General features: G+C 32.9%; 2 protein-coding genes across 2 annotated transcripts in view; both read left to right on the forward strand.

The window, feature by feature from the left end:
- The window catches only part of LOC145306919 (uncharacterized), a 5,076-nt gene extending 2,873 nt beyond the window's left edge, over positions 1-2,203 (forward strand). Inside the window, exons 4-6 of the mRNA XM_080149259.1 lie at positions 351-433; positions 985-1,053; positions 2,109-2,203. Of these exons, the coding sequence (XP_080005385.1) occupies positions 351-433; positions 985-1,053; positions 2,109-2,203 (247 nt within the window). The remainder of the gene's footprint in view (positions 1-350; positions 434-984; positions 1,054-2,108) is intronic.
- A 3,503-nt stretch (positions 2,204-5,706) lies between these two features.
- LOC145306920 (glutamate receptor ionotropic, delta-1-like) lies at positions 5,707-22,678 on the forward strand. The gene is made up of 20 exons (XM_080149260.1): positions 5,707-5,778; positions 7,301-7,347; positions 8,499-8,582; positions 9,593-9,669; positions 11,548-11,656; positions 12,876-12,946; positions 13,583-13,667; positions 14,069-14,157; positions 14,765-14,834; positions 15,533-15,682; positions 16,144-16,296; positions 16,509-16,630; positions 18,624-18,736; positions 19,139-19,173; positions 19,559-19,639; positions 20,461-20,578; positions 20,949-21,005; positions 21,575-21,642; positions 21,783-21,848; positions 22,559-22,678. Exons 1-20 carry the CDS (start codon positions 5,709-5,711, stop codon positions 22,676-22,678), a joined length of 1,785 nt encoding a protein of 594 aa, XP_080005386.1. The 5' UTR covers positions 5,707-5,708.
- Positions 22,679-24,214: the final 1,536 nt, after the last annotated feature.

The following is a 24,214-nucleotide window of genomic DNA, read 5'->3' on the forward strand; positions in this document are numbered from 1 at the left end:
ACAACCAACCCATTGTTTGCACGACCTTTGTATGGATGTTCTATCCATATTATTGAGTTGAGCCTGTTTTGGACAAGGCATTCCTCATACTTTCTTCTAATTAACGTCATGTACTTCACATAGTAGCAGATGGTACCACCATTTTTAACATATCTAGTTATAACACGGTGTTGGGCCGAGATTTGAACCTATCACCTCCCTGAAAACAACAATTGGATGCGCTACGTGTCGAGCTCATTGTAGTTGAGCCTGTTTTAGGCCAAGGCATTCCTCATACTCTCTTCTTATTAATGTCAGCACCTGACATAGTAGCAGATGGAACCATTTTTAATAGTACTCTTTAACTTTAGTTTATCCTCAATGAGAGTGGTAAGTTCTGCTCTCCAAAGCCAAGGCATTCCGGTCATTCAATACACACTCAAACATCTGGAAGGTAAGAAATGGAATATTTATTTATCGATCACAAAGTAATATATATGACTAGCGGTTGTGCCCCTAGCATCCAGGCCTCTATATTAGAAGGTATTTGGAAGGGTAGAAAAATAGCCTAAAGCAATACCCATACCTATTAAAGAAAAAAGAATAGCCTAAAACCATCTCAGGACATATAAGAGACTTTACTGTAAGAGAGAACCATATCGGTTTAGCGGTAAGCTATTGATGCCGTGAGGTGCCGAAGGCACGGGCTAAAAAAACTGGTTTTAATCTTATGATTGTACATTTTTATATTCGTAAAAAGCTGGATATAATACTATGCCATACATAGTTTTTTCGTATGGATGAGAACCGGTTCCTATCCACCGGATTCGAATGAATACGAGAAAAATTCTTAATATTACTCCAATACAAATTCTCTCTCTCTCTTTCTACTTCTCTCTTTATCTCTCTCTTCTTGAATTTGAATTTAAAATTTGAAAAAAAGTCATATTTTGCAAGTTTATTTTTTAATAAAAGCCTGCTAATGCTGTGGATATTACTTTTTAGAAAAGTTGGCAAACTGGCCGGATGAATCGTGTCCAGTATTTAGTAATCCTCACCATGATGACAGCGGAGGCAAGGGGGATCAAATCAGGCGCTGCTATTCAGCCGATTATTCTATTTGAAATTGCCGAAAAATTTAATATTTTGTTGGAGTGAAACATATTTTTTTGTGTAACTGAAAGGGAAGTGGGTAAGAAGTGGAAAAAAGAAAAGAGAGTTAAGAGGAAATTTTTACTTAGAATTGTTTGTCTGAATCACATTCCTTTTTCTCTGGGATCAAATAGAATTATTTTTGTTAAGTAAGATGTCTGCAGAGAGTTTGACCCTAACCCTTAGGTACCCCTCAAACATTTCCTGAACCTAACCCCTAAAATAGGAATGAGAAAACAAGGTAGACCAAAAGCAACCTGGAGGAGGGAACTCATAAGTGAATTGAAAGATACGCGAATCTCATCTTTCAGCAATGCCTCAAATCATGCCCAATCCAAGTAAGATTAGAGAACCATTGTGCGTGGCCTATGTTCTTACAAGAACAAAAAAGCCAATGATGATAATGAACCCCTAAGATAAAGTTCATTTGTGGTTTAAATGCGATATATGGGGAAACTGTCTTCGATTCTACTTTTAAAAAAGAAACAGTATACAAACGAACATTAACACTTAGAACTCATTAATCTGTACATAAAAGTAGAAAAAAAATTGTAAACAAATTTGTTAATAACTACTGAAATACATGATAATGTTTAAGGACATACATACATTTTTAGGGCTTGATTATAGAGTTGCTTCGCTTATAAAATTGTACTTGTAAAAATCAGATCAATCGGATAATAATATCGCATACAAATTTGTTGTTAAAAAGTAAAAAATCTACATGTTTAAAATGGACACACGGACATTTTGGTATTGATTATAGAGTTGCTACGATTTTTAAAACTGTACTTAACTACTACAGAAATCACAAAGCAAAGTTTTAAATTAATAGAACAACTCTAACATACCTAAATTAACGAAAGGAGCTATCCGTTCCGGACGGACAGACCGAAACTACTTATAGAAAAGCTTCATTTTTAAACTCTTTTCTGTTCATATTTTTCCATCTTTTGATCCCTTGTACATTGATGAAGGTGACCATGGAGATGATCATAATGAAGATCATAGTGATGATCACAGTGATGATCATAGTGATGCTCACAGTAGTGCAGGAATAACAATTGGTTAATCGTTATATAGACAAACCCCAAATTGTGTAAAAAATTATCCATGTTATGTAATAAAAATGAGGGATTATCCATCGCTTTTTTAGGGGGTTTCTTTTCCACTTCTCTTCTCATCTCCCTCATTTTATTGCGTCACATGGATCATTTTAACATAATTTTAACTCAATTTGGGCTTTGTATCTTATATATTAAAGTAGCAGGATCCTTGTTTGTCTGTACCAAAAGGCTGAACTGATGCTGTATACAGTATAACTTTTCATTGGTTCTGGAAATGGTTTTGACTATTTTGGGCGTAAGGTACCAGCAACATCACAAGAACTTAAAAAAAAGTGCAGCCAGGCGGCGCCACTGTATTTTAAAGCTACAAGACTTTCCCCTCCCCCCCCCCCCCCGCCCCTCAAGTGTCTCTAGAGGCCTATAGGGACGAAGTTGCTAGTAATAGTTTTCTATAATTAAATGAGTTTGTTTATCTGTCCTTTTGGAAGACAAAATTCTATATTCTTGTTAATGCTAAATTTTGTCATTTTTTGTCCAACTGTCTTGCTATCTTTCTCATTTTCTTTCCTCTCTCTCTTTCTCACTCTATTTCACTCGTTCTCTCTATTATTTTTTTCTACCTTCTCTCTACCTTTCTTTCCTTTTCTCTTTCTTTCTCTTACTCTCTCTCTCTCTCTCTCTATCTATCTTTCTAAATTTTCTTCTCTTTTAAATTAATTTTGTACTTTACTCTATTTTTTTTATTCCCTACAATCTCCTCTCTCCCTATTTCCTTTTCCTTCTCTTTATTTCTTTCTTCTTCTTTCTTTCTCTCTCTCTCTCTCTCTCTCTTTTCTTCTCTATTAATCTATTTTTGTACCTCTAACTCTCTCTCTCTCTCTTTTTTTTCTTTTTCTTAATGGCAAAAACAGCGTGAACGAAAAAAAATATGAAAAATCCGGGAAGCCGAATTGTAAAAAAACAAGGATGACAACATCCATAAAAGCGAAGCACTGAAACGGTAGGATAAACGGACATGAACACTTATATAGTGTCAGAACTGAATAATCAGAATATAAATGTATAAGAGTCTAAGCAAAATTGTAAGTAAATTTGTTGAAAAACTGCTTTATACAGGAAAATGTTTATGGACATACTTAGTTATTTAGGACTTGATCATAGAGTTGCTACGCTTATAACATTATACTTTGTTGTCCCAGGAATCAATATACCAAAAATCAGATCAATCGGATGATTAGATCACTTAAAAATTTGTTGTTAAAAAAGTAAAAAAAATCAACATGTTTAAAATGGACGTACGGAAATTTTGGTAATGATTATAGAGTTGCTAAGCTTTCTAAATTGTACCTAAATACTAAAGGAATCACCATGCAAAATTTGAAATCGATAGGACAATTCTAACATGCCTAAATTAACGAATAAAAGCTATCTATCTCGGACGGACGGACGTACGGACGGACCAACCCTAATTATAGAAAAGCTTCGCTTTTAAAAAATGTTGCAAAACCAATGTCTGATAAATCAGATAACCATGATGAAGATTCTAGTCACAGCTATCAAAAGGAACTGCTATTATATATATCCTTGTTGAAAGTAGTATAATGTCTGTCCATTAGTTTGTCTGTCTGCAGAGATCTAAAGGGATAAGACAATGGATGATAAATTGATGTTCATCCCAAATGATGAAACATAAAATGATCTCTTCTGTAATTTAGAATTATTAGTTAAAACATTGAACATTAAAACACTGAACACAAACCTATCGAAATTAAATAAAAGTCCCCTTTGTTGTTAAGCCAACAAATAAGGAAACGTTATAATAAAACTTTGGGGACTAGTGTAATAAACAGCCCAATATACCCTCCCTCCATGGTCTGTTTGTCTGTATATATATTAGTCTTTTTATTGGGTTCACTCTGGTATCTTAAGGGATAAGACAATGGATGATAATTTGATATAAATCTCCAATGATGATTAACAAACACTCCTTTAGATTAAAGTAATTGGTTTAAAAGTTTGGACACTATTTTTTTTCACAATCAATAAAGCACCCAAGATTTAGAACTGATGAATAAAAAAATGGTTTTAAAACTTTGGGTACCAGAATAATTTAAGCTCAATATTTTCTCTATCTTTGGGTTGCAAAGCTATTCCATAATTCACTTTGTATGTCTGTCAGTTCATCCGTCAGTCGGTAATAAGTAAAATGTGATTTTCTCAGCTGCTACTTTGTATTTCAATCCAAGATATTTTATACTTTGCTTTTTATGGATGTTGTTATCCTTGTTTAAGATATATTTTTAAAAGTGAAGCTTTTCAATAAGTAGGGTCGTCCGTCCCTACTTCAAGAATTTTTTCTCATTAATTTCGGCAAATTAGATTTGTCCTATCAATTTCAAACTTTGCATAGTAGTTAGGTACGATTTACAAAGCGTAACAACGCTGTAATCGGTACAAGAATCTCCATACGTCAATTTTAAACATGTTAATTTTTTTAGGTGATAATTATCCAATTTATCTGATTTTTAGAGTACTGATTCCTATGACAAAAAAAGTACAATGTTAAAAGCGAAGCATCTTTATAATCAAGTCCTGAAAATGAAAGTATGCCCTTAAAATTATCCTGTAATTTAAATAGTTTATGACTTTTTAAAAATTTATATCATTCAGTTCTGACACTCTACAAGTCTTAGCTTTCTTTTGTCCTATTGTTTCAATGCTTTGCTTTTGTGGATGTTGTCATCCTTGTTAATACTGTTAATTCATACATTTTTGGGGTCATCTGAAGGAAACGAAGTTGCGGGTTTCGTCATATTTTCACATTAGATTTTCTCCTACTTCAAGCCTTGCAGTCGGAGGCTCTTATCCTGCAGGGCCTATTGTATAACCCTGCGGAGTAATCATCTAACCAACCTAACCTACCTGAAATAACATTTCAAAAGCTACTGTGAAAATACGACAAAACCCCCAACTTCGTTTCCTTCACATGGCCCCATTTTTATTTGAAATACGACAAAATTAGGTATTGCATTTTTGTAATATAGCGCATACACGAATAGGTTTCCAAATTATTCTGTAAATATATAAGTTGGAAAGAATTTTAATGTTATAGGTAGATTTGAAATCGGCATTAAAATTTAATGATTTTTTATAAAATTAGTTTTTTGTATAATTCTTTATCTAAATGCGGAAATACAATTTGAGTTAATTAATTTTGACGTCTGTGATTGGTGGATTGACAAACTATCTGTGCTCTGATTGGAGAAGCTTAAGTGTCGTACATAATTCAACCAATTAGAGCGAAATTAGTTTTCAATCCACCTATCACGGATGTCAAAATTAATTAACTTAAATCGTGTTTGCGCTTTTAAATAAAGAATTATACAAAAAACGAATTTTATAAAAGCTCCTTAAAATTTGAAGCAGATTTCAAATCTACCTCTAACATTAAAATTCTTTATAAAAACTTTAAAACTCAAATCTTATCATTTATATATAATGTGCTAGAAAATGACTGGGAAAAAATATTCTAATCTGACTGAAGTGGCACAAAAATATCCTGACAGCTTTGGAAAGCCAAGTAATTTTTTTTTCTCGAATTATTTGAAACCGGTTAATATCCAGTGGATTAGAACAGGTTCTCAGTCATACTGAAAAATTATGTCTAGCATCGTATTATATCAAGTTTTCGATGAATATGAAAATGTATAATCATAAGATTAAAACGAGTTTTTTTAGCCTGTGTCTTCGGCGACTCGGGGCTAAAAAACTGGTTTTAATCTTATAATTGTACATTCTATATCCGCAGAAAGCTGTTTATAATACGATGCGAGAAATAACTATTCTCGAATTCATTTGAAACCTATAATATCTGGTGTATTAGAATCGGTTCACAGCCATACTGAAAAATTATGTGTAGAATATTATATTTAGTTTTTTACAAATATAAAAATGTTCAATCATAAGATTAAAACTAGTTTTTAGCTTGTTTCTTGGCATCTTGGGGCTAATAGACTGGTTTTTATCTTATAATTGAACATGGTATATCCGCGGAAAGCTGTTTATAATACGATGCGAGAAATAACTATTATTTCAGCCATGCATTGCATATTCCATTAAACAAAAATAATCCGTATTTAAAGTAACAGGATCTTTGAAAAACCGATGGAACCAAAATGGTTCTCCTTTACAGAGTAGCTTCTCATAGTTCATATAAGGATTATAATTATTTTGAGAGAGGGTACCACCACCCTCCCAAACGAAATCGCTCTGGAAAAATCGCACCCCTCATTAATGAAACCTCTCTGCTTTCTTCAGCCGTAGCAAAACAGGGATCTAAAGGGATAAGACCATGGCAAATAATTGATGTACATCCACAATGATGGTACACAAATTTCCTTTTCTGTAAATTAGAATTAGTGGCTGAATTTTTACGACACTCAATTTAATAAACAACCAATCAAAATTCAATGAAAGTCCCCAAAGTTGTTGAACCAATGAATAGCAAAACCTTAACATAAAACTTTGGGGACTAGTGTAATAAAGAGCTCAATGTCCCCTCCCTCTCGGAATTAAATGGAATGTAAGTAAGTCAAATACGCTTATTATGTCGAATTATTCATTTAGTTATATTAAGTTCAGTTTGACCTAATAAGCGCATTTGACTAGAAGCTTGCACCCAACTAAATACAGAATTACACGAAAAAATACCCTCTTTGTTATGAACTCTCAAAATTAATTACTTTTAAGATGTAATAGATTTTTAATTATCTCTTCAATTTATTAATTACTACAAACTGGTTGTAACTACATCAAAAAAGCGAAAATATACAGGGAGGGAGGGGACATTGGGCTGTTTATTACACAAGTCACCAAAGTTTTTTTTTATAACTTTTCTTATTGGTTGGTTTAACAACATTGCGAAGTTTTATCGAATTTTGATTGGTTTGTTCATTAGATTGAATGTCCCAATGTTTCAACAACTAATCATCATCTACAGAAGTGGTAATTTTGTGTATCATCATTGGGGATGAACATCAATTTATCAATCATTGTCTTATCTCTTCATATCCCTGAAAAATCTATCTATCTATTTAATATAGGTTTATTGTACTATGGACAATATAGAAAAGAAAAAGAAATTCCGAAGGTAAAAACTTGACAAGGATGACAACATCCATAAGTAGCAAAGTACAAACAAAATGGACAAAGCGAATAACAGATAGATAATAAGAGAAAGAGAGAAAAAGAGGGAGAGAGAGAAAGAGAGAGAGAGAGAGAGAGAGAGAGAGAGAGAGAGAGAGAGAGAGAGAGAGAGAGATAAAGAGAGAGAGAAAGAGAGAGAGAGAGAGAGAGAGAGAGAGAGAGAAATAATTTGTATGCGAGTAGTATCAAGAAATTAGAGAGAGAGAGAAAGAGAGAGAGAAAGAGAGAGAGCGAGCGAGAGAGAGAGAGAAAGAGAGAGAGAAAGAGAAAGAGCGAGCGAGAGAGAGAGAGAAAGAGAGAGAGAAAGAGAAAGAGAGAGAGAAAGAGAAAGAGAGAGAGAGAGAGAGAGAGAGAGAGAGAGAGAGAGAGAGAGAGAGGGTACAAGTCCCCAAACTTTTATAATAATGTTTTCTTACTTGTTGGTTTATTAACTTTAGGACACATTACAATCTTTCCCGATTTTGTATTACTTTTGCGGAACATGATTCCAGTTACGTCATATTTTTCTTTCCCGAAAAAGGGAAGAGGGGGAAGAAAATCTCTTCAAAAGAGATGGGGAAAACCCCCTTTTCTCCCATCTCTTTTTTTCTTCCCCCCTTCCCTTTTTCGGGAAAGAAAAATATGACGTAACTGGAATCATGTTCCGCAAAAGTAATACAAAATCGGGAAAGATTGTAATGTGTCAACTTTAGGAGCTTTTATTGAATTTTGATTTGTTGGCTCCTTTAGAAAAGTGTACAAACGCACATTTCAACCACTAATTGTATTCTAAGGAAGGGGTAATTTTGTGTATTATAATTAGGGATATACATCAATTTATCGCCCATTGTCTTATCCCTTTAGATTCCTGGTAACAGAGCAGATTTTCAAATAAATATCTTTGGTAACTTTTATTATATTTGATTGGTGAGTTCATTAAGTTGAGTGTCCAAACATTTCTACCAGCAATTGTAATCTACAGAAGGGGTAATTTTAAGTATTATAACTAAGGATGTACATCATTTTATCGATCATTGTCTTATCCCTTCAGATCACTGGAAATAACAGCCCTCTCTCCCTCTGGTATATCTGCTCTAAATATTTTGTTTTGTTTAGGAAGTGTTATTTTTTCGTCCCAAACTTCTTTCCTCCGGAATCTACCATAAAACTGTAATAGTTTGGGTACAGCATTATCAAAAGGTACCTTTTATTAAGTAGCAAAGCTACTCTATAGTTTGAAATGTCCGTCTGTAAGTTAATCTGTTAAACAGTAAATTTCTTGTTGAATATCATGATACAAATGTCTTATAGATACTTTATATCTAAAGTTTTTTCGTCTGAGCTCTATAACTGACTTTTTCCGTTTTCCAAACTTCTAGTGTACGATCAAAAATATTAATCTTACTAAGAGGTACTTTATCATCATCGGGAATTTATATCAATATTTTATTATCTAGCGGCTAAGGGCGATTTTCTTGGGAGGGTGGCGGTACCCTCCCCCAAAATAGTTATAAACCATCTCGGGACCTATTAGAAGCTACCCTTTTAAAGAGGACACGATCGGTTCAGCGGTTAGCGAGATACTTTGGTACAACAAATAGACATACAGACAAACAAACAAACATCCTGTTACTTTATTAAAAGGATTGTTTTATCTCTTAAGGCTACTGTGTTCTTAAGGGTTTAAAGGAATAAGACAATGGCCGATAAATTGATGTACATGCATACCCAATGATGATACAGAAAATTACCCCTTCTGTAGATTAAAATGAGTGGCTGAAACGTTTAAACACTCAACTTAATGAAGCAACCAATCAAAAAGTCCCCAATAAGAAAACGTTATTATAAAACTTTGGGGGCTAGTATGATAAACAGCCTATTAGCCATTTAGCTAAATATTTTTTTTCAACCGTAATATGAGGATTCCTGTAGTAATTAGGTAAGAAAGCATAGCAACTTTATGATAATTTCCAGAAAGTACGTATAGATTTTTAGTTTAAAAAAAACAATCATCCTATTTACTTGACTTTTGGAATATCAATTCCTAAAACAATTGGACATAAGTTTATATGAGAAGCATCTCTGAAGTTAGGTCTCAAAATGTAAATATGTCCATATTAAGCATTCTGTTTTGGGGTAATTTATTATTAATAGTCGTTTGTCTAAGTTTTATGGATGTTGTCATTCTTGGTTTTTTTCAAATTTTTAAGGTTTTGGATATTTTTCGTGAAACCGCTCTTTTCTGTAATCAAATGGTTGAAGTTGGAGTTTATAATCCTAATGATAGGTAGGTAAATAGATAAATAAATAAATAGATAGATAGATAGATTAGATAAATAGATAGATAGTAGATAGATTGATAAATAGATAGATAAGGTGCATTATTTGCCAAATGTACCACTTTTCTGCACTACCTCTCCGATTTTGTTAATACTCTATATTTTGGTCCGTTGGGTCATTCAAGGATGCTGGATGGCCAAAAAAAAGTTTCAGAGTCCCTGGATGTCTAGATATCTAGCTATCTATGAAGGTAGGTAACAAAAATGTAAAAAACACCCATTTTTTCACAATTTTAAAAATTAATTTTTTCATCAATCTTACATCCAATCTATACATTTTATACACCAAAATGATCGTTTATTCATGTAAAAAGCGCACATAATGCTATTTTGGCCAAAACTCTAATTTTACAGGGTGTCCAACAAAAAGTGTATTTTGGATATCTAGCGTAATACCCAAAATACCTGTCCGAAAAAATCATTTTTTTTGGCTTAAATCCTGTGTTTTATCTGTGTGCATATGTGGTATATAACGGTTCGGACCACCCGGGACTATAAGGTTGTCAAATTTCACTTTGGGACACCCTGTAAATGTGATTTTTGCGTCTGTAGAGCTAAAACTTGGTCCAAATTGGCTATTTTTCTTACCACAAATGCCCATTACAACCTCCGGAACGGCAAAAACGTAAAAAAATTCCGCCTTTAGCGGTGAATAACGGCAAAACGGTTCGGTTTTTGCGGTTTTTGCATAAATAACAAATGATGTGTCTTGAAAAGTTCTACAAAAATGAAGAAATAGTCTATGGCCCTAAAACGACTCCTTCCCCCCAAAAATGGGCAAAAGCCATCATTTTTCAAAAACATGCACAGGGTGTCCCAAAAGTGTAAAAAATTGTAAAATAGGCAAATATTATTGTTATTAGTCAAAATCTGTATCTATATGACAGTTTTAAGTAACTTAAAAATAGAAAAAAAATTTAAAAAAAAACAAAAAAATTTTTTCTCTTTTTTTGAAAATACAGGGTGTCCAAAAAATATGAAAATATTGATCTGGTCAGAAAACACTATGGCCAAACATACTAAGACTCATATACCACATATGCACACAGATAAAACACAGGATTTAAGCCAAAAAAAATGATTTTTTTCGGACAGGTATTTTGGGTATTACGCTAGATATCCAAAATACACTTTTTGTTGGACACCCTGTAAAATTAGAGTTTTGGCCAAAATAGCATTATGTGCGCTTTTTACATGAATAAACGATCATTTTGGTGTATAAAATGTATAGATTGGATGTAAGATTGATGAAAAAATTAATTTTTAAAATTGTGAAAAAATGGGTGTTTTTTACATTTTTGTTACCTACCTTCATAGATAGCTAGATATCTAGACATCCAGGGACTCTGAAACTTTTTTTTGGCCATCCAGCATCCTTGAATGACCCAACGGACCAAAATATAGAGTATTAACAAAATCGGAGAGGTAGTGCAGAAAAGTGGTACATTTGGCAAATAATGCACCATAAATAAGTTTTATAAGAAATATTTTTTTAAAAGTATTTATTTGTGATTTAGATTTTTTAAAAATCCTCTAAATTTTATTGAAAAAAACCATGAATGCTAATATTATTGACAGTATTAAATGATAATTGTAAATAAAGATTGCGGATATTTTGTGCCATTGTGGACTCAGGAAGGGAGGGGACATTGGCCTTATTATTACACTAGTCCCAAAAGTTTTATAATCATGTTTTCTTCGTTTTCCTAACAACTTTGGGGAGTGTTTTGAACTTTGGTTGGTTGGTTCATTAAGTTCAGTATCTAAGCATTTCAACCACTAATTGTAATCTACAAAAGGGGTAATTTTGTGTATCATCATTTCAGGTTTTTCTTTATTGTTGGTGACGAAGCATCTAAAAATATTGTTCTTGAAGATCCGTATATCCGTAAACATAGGTCTGTTGCTGTTCTTAAACCAATCAAAAACACCAAGGTATCATAATTTAATTGTGTACAGCTACTATAAAATTAGGGCTAATCCGTATGTATGTCCGTATGGCATAATAGTGTTACTTAATTAGTCAGTTGACTCTCTCTTTCGCTCTAATTCTCTCTCTCTCTCTCTCTTACTCTCATTCTCCAGGGAGTAAGGGAGGGGATAATGGATCGAATATTCAATTTTTAAGAGTCTCAGACTTTGGGTACTGGCTTGAAGGGAATGTGCACGAATTCTGCAGGTTCTGACTGACTTTGGGTACTAGCGCATCAATGCCCTGCTAACTACCTGAGTTAGTTTTGAAAATAGCAGACAGAAATTTTATATAAAATGGCACATTTTATATAGTCCGGAAATTTTTTTCCCAATCTTGGACCTAATAAAAATCGGCGGAAAAAGCCGTTTTTTAAGGAAACAAGAGACAGTTCTGCCCTATCTTTGAGATTATATGAATGAGATTATGTTAAGGTTTGATAATCTGATGAGAAATTTTCTCGTTTACAGTCCCTTTACTTACAGAATGTTTACTACATTTTGATGTATTGGTAATTTAATTTTCAAGTAAATTATTTTTTTCTTAGATCTAATTTTGTTCTAAATTATATTACCATGATCCCTTTACAATTTTGGTCAAATTTTTTGGATAAATCTGGTTTTCATTGCTTTTCAGCGAAAACTCTGAAACTGAATTTATTGCTCATTGTCCCCTCCCTTACTCCCTGCTCATTCTCTCTCTCTCTCTCTTTCTTGAACTCTGTCTCCCTTTTTTCTCTCTTTCTCCCTGTTCTCTCTCTCTCTATCTCTCTCTCTCTCTTGCACTCTATCCTTCTTTCTCTTTCTTTCTTGCAGTCTATCACTCTTGTTCTCTTTTTCTCCCTCTCTCTTTATCTCTCTATTTCTTGCACTCTATCTCCCTTTCTTTCTCTCTCTCTCTCTCCTGTTTTTTTTTAAAACTGAGATGGATTCTTAAAAAATTATGATCGCTGATAAAGCTATGGTGGCCAGATCACCAAAGTTATTTTTCTGTAAAACATATAAAACATCTACAAAAATTAAACAAATAATGATTTTAGAACACCTTTCTTTAAATTCATGGAAAAATATAAATGTGACATACAAAATTTTGTGATCTTGCTACTATTGCCAATTCAGCGATGCTTGATTTTCTAAGAACCCACCTCTGTATTGCAATTTACTTTTCTCTTTTTAAATTTAGACCAAGCTATTGTTCTACACACACAATTTCTTTCACGCAACAACTGTTATGAACCTGAGAACTATGCCAAGGTATATATTTGGGAAAAGTAGGGTTGTGCTGGATACTTTTTGGCCGGTTACCAGATACTGAATATCCGGCTGTTTTCTAAAACCAGATATACGGTTCCGGCCGAATATCTGGCCAACGTTCGAAATCCGGCATTAAAAATCAGCTTGATATCCAGTATTAGGATAGTTTCAATATATGGTATCCGGCAGGATATTGCAAATGGCTTGATATCCGGCCAAACTGGATATCCTTGCCAACCCCACGAGAAAGCCTAAAATGTCATGTGTGACGTCATAAGAATCCATCTCTTTTTAGAGGTTTCCTTTCCCACTTCTCCTTTCATCATTCCTTTTTAGATGTATTTTTATGACGTCACACGTGACATTTTAGGCTTCCTCTATATTTTTTTAAAGAGTGAAGCTACTCTTTAAGTCAAACATAGTTCACCCCCTCTGAATCCTTTGCCACCTTCTTCTATCCTTAAAACATCCCCCCCCCCCTTAAATCCTTTTATCCTTTAGTCATTTACTCCAATCAGCCTCCTCCTCCCATTAATTTTCTTTGCTAGCACTCTGCTCAAATACACTTTTCTCATCTTTCTATGATTGCTGTTACTCTACTAATGGATGGATGCACCCGTCCTTGTCTGTATTTAGATTCATATGGAGCCCTGAGACAAGAATTCAGCACAGAGATCAAATTTTTACACCGCTTAAAGATTTTAACAATCATCTTTTTAAGGTAAGGCAGCATTTATCATATAATTTGATCAAATGGTATGCTAAAATATTTCTAAGGGTTCATAGTTAAAATTTTCTTTAATTATATCCATGATTTGTATAAGCTTTGGATTTGGAAGTTCTTATTCTAGTTTCACAAAGAATAGTTATTTATCATATTATAATACAGACAGTTTTCCGTGGATATTAAAAAGAGAAAGAAGATTAAACCAGTTTTGTTAACCCAAAGGCCAAAGGATCGGCTAACAAAACTGGAATCAATTTTATGATTTTCAAAAGTAATTTGTGGAAAATTGTCTGTAATTGTAATTTTCAGTTTGGCTGAGAACTGGTTCCAATCCACCGGATATTAATCAGTTTCAAATCTGTACTGGAAAAATGATTCTGCATAACATATTTTAGGTTGGAGCTAATCCTTGGTCCCACCATCTGGGAGGTGATAAAGTTGATGCTCCAGAAGGAACTCCTGCCACTTATACCAACTATTGGGGGTAGGGTTAGTCCGGATATCCAATTTGGCCGGATATCCAGCCATTTTCAATATCTGGTCAGATACCAGATATTAAAACTATCCAGATACCAGATATCCGGCTGATTTTTAATGCCAGATATCAGGTTATCCGGCCAGATATCTGACATTAAGAATCAGCTGGATATCCGGTATCTGGCCAAAAAAGTATCTTGCCCAACACTAATTAGGGGAAATATCACTTGGTTCATTACATTCACAAAGGGATGGGACATTTGGTCTAAAACTTGTTATTTTGGGGACTAACACCAAAGCAAATTTCCTTTTTTTTTGTAAATTACAAAACTTTGGATGGTACTGCAATGATGGCAATTAAAATCAGACAAAATTTAAAGTAAGAATATCTTGGTTGGTTAAAAAAATATTGGTATCAATTATTGTTTAATTCTTTGTAAGATTTATGCCTCTTTTTTTCTTTTTTTAACAGAACACTAGAATTGAAATTATTTTATGTAATTTAAGTAGCCTAATTTTGAGAGAAATAAGATTTACCTGTTATTACCATTCTTATTGTCATCTTTGTTTTAGATTTCTTTCACTTGTTGGCTATATCTTATTCCTGATTTTAGATATGAGTTTGATCTTTTAAATTCCATGGCCAAGCTGATGAACTTCAAGTATGTTATATTGAATGTCGAGGTAATAATATCCAAATAACTATTTGGATTTTTTAACTCACTTATCTGCTTTTAAAATTCTATATTTGTTTAAGGTTGTGTATCTTTCAATTTAAAATTAGAGTAACATTATGTGATTGTACTTATGTCGGAGTAAACTTTTTTTAGCTTAGGATATTACAATATTTATTTATTGAATCACATTATAACAAGCTTTCCGAGGATATGTAAATGTATAATTATAAGATTAAAACCAGTTTTTTTGGCCCCAAGATGTTAAAGTCAATTGATGTCTGGCTATATGCCAAAGTAATTGGGTTTATGTGTTTCTATTTAAATGAAATTGTTTAGATCTACGCCTTTTATATATTTTTATCTTGTAAGTTTCAGAAAAAATAGCTAGACATTACATGTGGTTTGTATATCTTTAATTTATTTCATTAGAAACAAGTTGTCATCTTGTTTCAGAATGGAAATTAGAGGATTTTAAAATTTTTGTTTAAAGATTTTTTAAATCTTTATATAAGATTTATTAAATTTCTCCAGGAATATAAGGCAACTACAGGAAATAAATAAATAAAAAAAAAAACAGTTTTTAACATAAATATTGTTATTTAAAAGAAATTTTTTTAAAGAGCAAGCTGACAAATCTTAGTATTATGATCAATGCTGGATTGGGAAGCTCATGTTCCCTTAATTCATTGAACTTTCTTGTGTCAGGATGGCAAGTGGGGCCATGTTGAAGCAGATGGCAAGTGGTCTGGAAAGATTGCCAAAGTTATGACGGAGGATTATGACTTCATCATCAGTGATATCTTCATCACCTACAAGAGATGTAAAATTTTTGATGCTTCCCTTGCATTTGATAAGGTAATGGCAGGGTTTCGCAAGGAACTCATTTTTATTCAAATATTAAAAATTGGCGTTAGTGCTTTCACACAGAATGCCTTTAGAGAACTGATAACCCTAACCTCCCCCATCTCTTTGAAATTAAGAAATTGTTGGAGATGTTTTCTCCCTGATACTAACTACAATATCTCTCATTTATGACTTAAAAACTACAATCTCATATTAATAAAAAACATTTGCTTCTACTCAAATCTAATTCTGAACCATCAACCTTCTCTTCTTATTTTTGAATTTTGTAAAAAAAAATCTATTTCCATACAGGGGAACTAACCCTTCAAACCTCTACTTAATCTTAATAAGCATAGACAATTTAATTTAAAAAGGTAGTTTGTGGTGCAGATGCATTATGAGGAAACCATTATGGAAAGCGATATGTTTCGATAATATGATAAATGCTAATAAATTATCTGAAATTAACATAGGACTACATGGTGTTTGTGGCACCTAATCCTCAGCCAAATCCAAAATACCTGGCCATCATCCGTCCTCTGACCCCTCTGGTATGGCTCATCATTGGCTGCTCCCTCGTGGTTGCAGCAGTCGTGTTTGTGGCTGTCAGCAAGGTTGAGGAAAAGGTCAGTTACATCATTTAAATGGTTTGTGCATGTAAAATTTCTCATCTGATTATCAAACCTTAAGAATTTTTAAGTTTATTTGCTAAACTGATCAACATGTCCTATTAACAAAAATATCAAGGATTTATGTCTAATACCTATATATGAGACAACTTTTTTCTCAACAGATACTGCAAAATTTTAACTGCAAAACTTAACCATGATGTATTCAGATTGTCTCCCTGCGTTTGAAAGCCTGGTCCAACATGTATGAGGCTAGTTGGTATGTCTATGGAACAGTTATTGGTGAGAGCATTACTAGAGATATCAATTCAATTGGAGCTAATGCAACAAGGTAATATTTTTTACCCATAGTTGTTACCCTTCCTATTTTTATCAAATGCATGTAGTTGATTCTTTGACCAGGTGGTTGAATCGTTGCCCACCCCATATTACAACTAAAGATATTCAACTTTGTACCCACTGTTACACAGGGATAAGGGATGGGAAACGTAAGAAAATATTATTCCAGGCCTATTTTCCAACGAGGCCTAAAAAACTAGTTTCGGGATGACGCAGTAGTTAGATTTGAAAACTATGAACAATAATGAAATAGCTATTATATGAATGCAAAGAAAAAAAGTATAGAATAGAATTCAGGTAGTTGATTTCACCTATTATAAAATATAATAAAAACTTTTCAAAGAACCAATATGTTAGTGGCTTTAAGTAGAATCCCGTTATTACTTCGCCAACTCCCCCCCCCCCCCATTTAAAAAAAAAGTTTTTTTTGAGATGGTTAAATCTGATTTATTTTCAAACATTTTAAGGGGGGATTTACTTCACCCCAAAATTTGTATATAGAAATAAACACCGCTTTAGCTCCCTAGCTTTAATAAATAAATTAAGTAGAATTGAATAAGTACATGGGTAACATTCTATCAACTAATTGTTCTATAGCAAACATATAAATTAAGAATTTAAAAAAAAAATTCATTTTACGTTAAATATTAACAGAAAAGTTCAATTAAGTGTGCAATAATTTTTACCAAAATTAATGAAATTTTTTTTTTTTAAAAACACAGTACACTTTTATTTACATATTGAACTAGTTTTGTATTTGTAATCATTTAGATGGGTTATCAATTCCACATGAAATGTAACTTTTAAATTGTCTAAAGACATGAGTTTTTCACATTGTTCTAAAGTATAAAATGTTGAATCCTACTCAGTCTTCAAAAAACGATCTCTCAATTTATGTTTTGCTATATGGACATTTATTAATGTGTAAATTTAATAATAAGTTGATGTGATTGAACGTCATATATATTGTTGTCATTCTAATAGCAGAAAGTTTCCATTGTTGTCTTTCTAATAGCAGAAATTTATGTTTGGTTGAATTAATTTAGCCAATAATGAACTGGGGGACGCGTTTGTTATTAATTAATTGGTTAATGTTAAAAGCAAGTTTCAGGCTATTGGATATTGGCCTACAGCCAATGAGGAACTGGGGGAAATGAGTTGATTTTATAGGCAAAAAAGAAAAGTTGCCCCATCACTTTTAAAAGGAGGCTGAGACCTAATTTTCAGTCAGGTTTCCCATCCCTTATCCCTGCTGTTACATCATAATGCGCATAATGTACAATTGTACATTACACCTGTAAACAGTCACAACTCATTACCATATGCAGTTAGTACTTCCAGACAAAGGTTGTGCATTCAAAGAGTTAGTTGGTGTTCAATACTAATGGTAATATAATAACATGTTTAGGTCATATCATTGATCCCCTAGGGTACTTGGAAAATCACTAGAATTCAAAAGTGACCATATCATAGCAAAGGCACTATAAGTTGACTTACAGTTGAGCAATGTTACTGGTAAGAGTAGTAACCTGAAAAAAACAAATCCCCCCTTACATTATGCATTTAAAGTAGTGTAATTAACCCTTAACAGTCTGTCCCCTTTCTGGATCTTATTTGGTAGCCGGCAGTTGGTTGGAAAACAACAGCCTATTCTTACGAAATTTTAATATGTCATAAAGTTATGTTAGAAAAGCTTAAGTTTAAAGTTTGAAGTAAAAAATTGCGATCACAGAAGCTTTTTAAAGGAACTGCAGGATCGTACCTGGAACTTAAAATTAACTTGAACACCTATATTTCAGTTAAATGTCATACCTATATTTAAATAGTCACCCAGTTATAGCCCTCTATCGATCACACACAGAAAATGAGATATAACAAAACAGAGGTTGATGGGGGGGGGGGGGGGTATTAAAGGTTAAAGTACTAACTTAGTGATGTCATCAACTATCCCCACCAGCATTAATCATCATTTGCCATATTTTTAGAGCACTTGTGGCAACTTGGATTATGTATTGTCTGATCCTGAGTAGTTCCTATAGCGGTAATCTAAAGGCCTTCCTTACAACTCCTGGATACAGCCAACCTATAGATACACTTAAGGAATGTTCAGTGTAGTCATTCTTATATAAAAGTAACTTAATATCTGTCTTTTTTTTACGTACTTTCAAATGATCTTACTGACCAATATGGATCTCCTTTACACGGAAGTGTCTCATAGGTCCTACTTCATTAATAGTTTACTACTATTTTGGTAAAAGGTACCAATAAAATATGAGAGGGGGGAGGGGTTCAAGGTTGTTGCCACTAGTAGTTAGGGATAAAGAAGTAAGGTTTTTTATGTAAGGATTCTTTAGATATTGTAACTTGTAACTTATTAGTACTCTGCTGTAAGTCAATACAGACTAGGGGCAAATCTACTAATTGTGACTTAAAGTTTCTACGTACAATCTTTTTAGAAAAATATTTTGCATTTTTAAATTTCCATCACTGAACATGACACAGGATGTTTTGGACTCTGGTCTTACTTGGGGAATGGTAAGACTAAGCATATATATTTATAATATCATAATTAGTTTTAAATGTTCCAGGACAAATGACGAAGTGTCATAATATTAAGTTAATCAAGTATTTCAATGCATGTTAGGCTTGATTAAGATAGGAATATACTAATAAGCCCCTGCAGGGGTTAAGCATTTAAAAAACCTTTAAGATGGTTAAAATAGGTTAGGTTAAGTCAAGTAATCACGCTGAAGTTTTTCCATTTCAACGTTTGTCCTAGGATCATTCAAAACTCATATGTTTTTATTTCTCTCTTACATATATATCAATCTAGTAATTAATCCATATTCATTTATCTATTAATTAATCTACCTATCCAATGCCCAATCTATGTAACTATTATTCTATGGGTATATCCTAGGTAATGTATGGAGAAGAAGAGGAGGAGATGATGGCCTCAAGTGAGGATCCAGTTATACAGAAAATTTGGCAAGGAAAAGAGGTATTAAGATGCATTTCATTCATGGTGGCCTGCCTGCTTTAAAAATCTCTTATATAATCAGGTTCAGTCTATCCATCCGTCCATCCCTCTGAATGTCAGTCTGTCCATCTGTCTGGGATAGTTAGCCATTTTTGTTAATTTAGACAAGTCAGAATTGTCTTATTGATTTCGAACTTTGCACGATGATTCCCTAAACAGTTAGTGTAAAAACTCTTTAATTGTTACCAGAAAGATTTTTGGAATACTGATTCCTATTACCAAAAGCATCTCTAAAATCAAGTCTTAAAAATGTAAGGCTGTCCTTAGACAGCATCCTGTATTTAAGAACTTTTGTATTTAATTTACTTACAATTTTATTTAGAATTATGCATTTATATTTTTATTATTCAGTTCTGACACTCTACAAGTGTTAATGTGTTGTCATTCTTATTTCTGGGTAGTTTAAAGTTTAAAATTGGGACCCAGAAATATCTTTTCTAGTATGGGTTACAAACCAATTACTATCTGCTGAATTAAAACCAGTTCTAAGCCATACTAAAGATTCATATATTCTATTTTATCATAGAAAATGTTCTTTGAATAATAAAATATTATTACCAGCTAACAAAACTGGAATTATTCTTTTATTTTACTAAATGCAGAAAGCTGTCTATAACAGGATGCAATAAATAAATATTCATCTAACCTGGAGTAATTGTAATTTTGTGGCAACGCTCTTCATTAATTATATGAGTGTTGTTTTATTTTGTAATTGCATATATTCTGTAACACCTTTGTTATGAGTACAATTGTTAAATTTACAAATATATATATAATGTTAGGAGAAGCCCTATTCCCCCACAGTGGCAGAGGTTGACAGTGTCCTTCTTGGAGAATCAATTTTTATTGACTGGAAGTCTGGACTTGAACCTGCTATTTATGCTAAATACTCTACACCAGGCTGGTTTTTATATCTAGTTAGAAAAAAAGATCTAATAATAGAAATAATAAAATAGAGAACAACAGATGAAATGCTAGATAGAATGATAGAAAAAAAAAGATGAAATACAATATTAAGCAATAGATAGAAAAATAGATACAGCAATATATGAAATGATACAATAAAATATAAAAAAATTATAGAAAGATTGTTCTAAATAAAAAGAGAGTTATATTATGATGGATAGCATGAAAGATAGGTAGGATGATAGATATTTAGAATAATGCATAGATTAATACATAGAATAATAGGTAAAATAAAAGATATAATGATAGATCAATAGATTGATAAACTGAAAAAGGTTTTTTATGGATATTTAATAACATTTAGGTGGAGATCCATTGGTTCACTTGGCCTCTACTCCAGTTTTTATGCCCAATTTTCCAGGTCAGAAACATTTTATTATTAGTTGTGGGGAGGTTTAAGATTATAATGCAACCCATACCATGACTTCGAATATATTTTACATTAATTTTATGGGTTAAAATGAATTTCTAAAACTTAGACTAAAGTAATCCTTTAGCTATGATAGGAGTTGATATTAGGAATCTTTAAACCACAACACCGTCCCCATCAATAATATGAAGGTCTTGCTGTGGGCCAAATCTGATAGGGTTGAAAGTACAGGTAATAAAAGCACTTAATGCTATAAAGGAATAGTAGCTTACACAAAATTTCATAAAGTTGTGAGTAAGATTCCAGTCTTATGCGATTATTAGGTCTAACTGTCTTAAAATATGCATTTTATTATACTATATGTTTGGTCAACATTAAGAACAGTTATACCTAATATGCCCATTTGACTGGAAACTTGCTTACAATTTAATGGAATATTGTGAAAGCTACTATTCCTTTTATAAACATTAGTTATTTTTTAAAAATGACGTGAACTCCGTAAAACATAGAAATAATTTTTAAAGGAGCAAATCATCTAATAAATCTGTTTTAATGTTTAGGTTGGGCTTTCCACAAGTTTAACCCATGGAGAGCTAGATTTGATCAACTCTTACAAAGACACATTGAGGTAATTGTTAGTTATGTCTCAAATCTTCAGCCATACTAAGAATAGGAGCATAGCGTATGTTTCTATAATTTAATTCAAAATATTAATTTTTCTCACAATACTAATCTTCCAAAATAATTCAATTTGAATAAAAATTTCAGGCTGGCCTCATAGATGAATGGAAGTGGCGCACATGGGTCAAGAAAAAGGAGGATGCCATTGCTAAGGCCCTGCAAAATTCCTAGTCATATATTTTTAATAGCATCTATGCCCATAGTGGCCTCTAGGGACCCTTGAGGTGGGGGGGAGTGGGAGGTGACACCCCAACTTTTAATTGTAGTATTTAAAAGAAAATTTTTGGCATACTTGAAGGAAGGGAAAACCAGGGTTACTGCTTAGCAGAACTTCAAAATAATTTTTGGTATTTTTGGAGATTTCTCTTGGGAGGTTGGTTGTACCCTCCCCCAAAATAGCTAAAAACCTTCCCAAGACCTACAAGAAGGTATACTGTAATGTAGAATCATATCAGTTAAGCAGTTAGCAAGATCCTTGAGTACAGACATACAGACAGAGATTCCTTTACTCCATTTTATAGATAGCATAGCTTCTCTGTATGTCTCTCTGTAGGTCCATTTACATAGCTAAGGAGGAAATGAGATTTTCAGCTGCTATGAAAGATTTAGGATACAATTTTTTGTGGATATCCCTCTATAAAGTTTATAATTACTAATGGTATTTGAACCTTTTGATAATTGACATTTTCTTAACTGCTGTAAAAGATATCAAGTGGACTTTTTTGTGACAATATTTCATATTTTTGAGCTTTACGACTCTCTTGCAAAACATTATTGGGAATACCATAAGTTTATTGTCCATTGTCCTAACCTTGGTGTCTGGGAATATTTAATTTGATTGGAAATTGTGGTGTGTTGATTAGGGAGATGTTATTGACTACACAGAACCTCCAACTATATCTCCCCTCACTCTGGATGACATGCAGGAATGTTTTTTAAAATGCATGCTTAACTCTATTCCTCTAGCCTCTTATTTCATTTGATTGAAGGTAAAGGTAAATTAATTGCCTCCCTTTTTAGTCCAGGACCTTTGCTTATAGGGTTTGTTTAGATATCTCTCATAGTTTTATCATAATTTGTTTAGTTGGTTAAAACTAACATTGTTTAAACACTTCAACCATTAATTTCTATCTAGAGATGGAATAATTTTGTTTATTACATTTTGAAATATTGTACACCAATTTATTGTCCATTGTCTTATCCCTTAGGTTAATTTCCTGTTTTTTTAATACCGTAGGTCAGGTTAGGTTAGGTACTGGGTAGCACAGCAGGGTTAAATTTGAGTCCTCCCAAAACATTTGTAGATTGCCTATAAAAGCATACATGACATAACTATTTGCTCAGTCTGCCTTCCTTCTTCTCCTTGTAATCATGTTCCTGGGACTTCTCGCGTTCCTGGCAGAAATTATTAAAAGAAGATAAATAAAGAATTAAGTAATAAAATTGTGTTTTTTTTTAAGCAAAGCTTTTCTATACTAATGGTCTGTATGTTGATCCATCCGTATGTGCACCGATACATCATGGATACCACTTTTTGTTAATTTAGACACCACCCCCCTTTTTACATTACATTTTTTATAGAAAAATTAAATATTTTTTTTTCAGGGGAGGGGAGAGTAATTTTTTTCTAGGGGGGTCAAAATAGTTATGAACCTTTCCAGGACCTATGATAAGCTACCCTGTAAACAAGAACCATACCAGATCAGCGGTTAGCGAGATCCTTCTGACAAACAGACATCCTGATACATTTTGTTCATACCTTTAAATTAGCATTCTACTTATTTTTGACACTCTACTAGCGATCATGTTCATTTTTTATTTCAGAGCTTCGCTTTTGAGAATGTTGTGTCATCCTTGTTTTTTTAGATTGTAACAAAGCTACTTTATAATTGACTTTTTTCTGTCTATCTGTCTGTCTGTATTTTTTTGTGAGGATTTCTTTTAAACAAATTTATAAATATTGATGTCTTTCAAAGCATGAAATACAAACTAACGAACAAAGAAGGGTATCTGTATAAAAAAAGCATCCAAAAAATCCGATTTCCCCAAAAGAGTTACAGATAGAGCGACAAGGTATAGTATAGAGTAACTTCGCTATCAACAAAAGCAAACGCATGGAGTAAGAGGTCATGGAAATGTAAATAAGACTGGTACCCAAAGTTTTATAACTTAAGCTCTGCAGTATTCAAAAGGGGAAAAAAATCCAAAACACATCTAAAACTGAGATTTAGAATAAAAATAGCTTAAAACCATCCAGGGACATTGTATGTGAAATGGAGAACCGAATCTGTTCAGTTGTTAGCAAGATCTTTAGGGACAAACTAACAATAAGATTATAGTGACTCAGTCCCTAGCATTTGGGAGCTGTCCTTTGTAGGGCAGAAACATAGCCTAAAGCCATTCGTAGACTAAAATCTAAAAACCAAGTATACCATCCAAGAACCTTTGTAATGGTTCCCAAAAAGGGAGACCTCAATCGGTTCAGAAGTTATCGAAATCTTAAGCTACAGACAAAAAAC

Source organism: Acartia tonsa, chromosome 15 (genome assembly GCF_053477335.1).
Source record: "Acartia tonsa isolate MP-2025a chromosome 15, ASM5347733v1, whole genome shotgun sequence".
NCBI lineage: Eukaryota > Metazoa > Arthropoda > Copepoda > Calanoida > Acartiidae > Acartia > Acartia tonsa.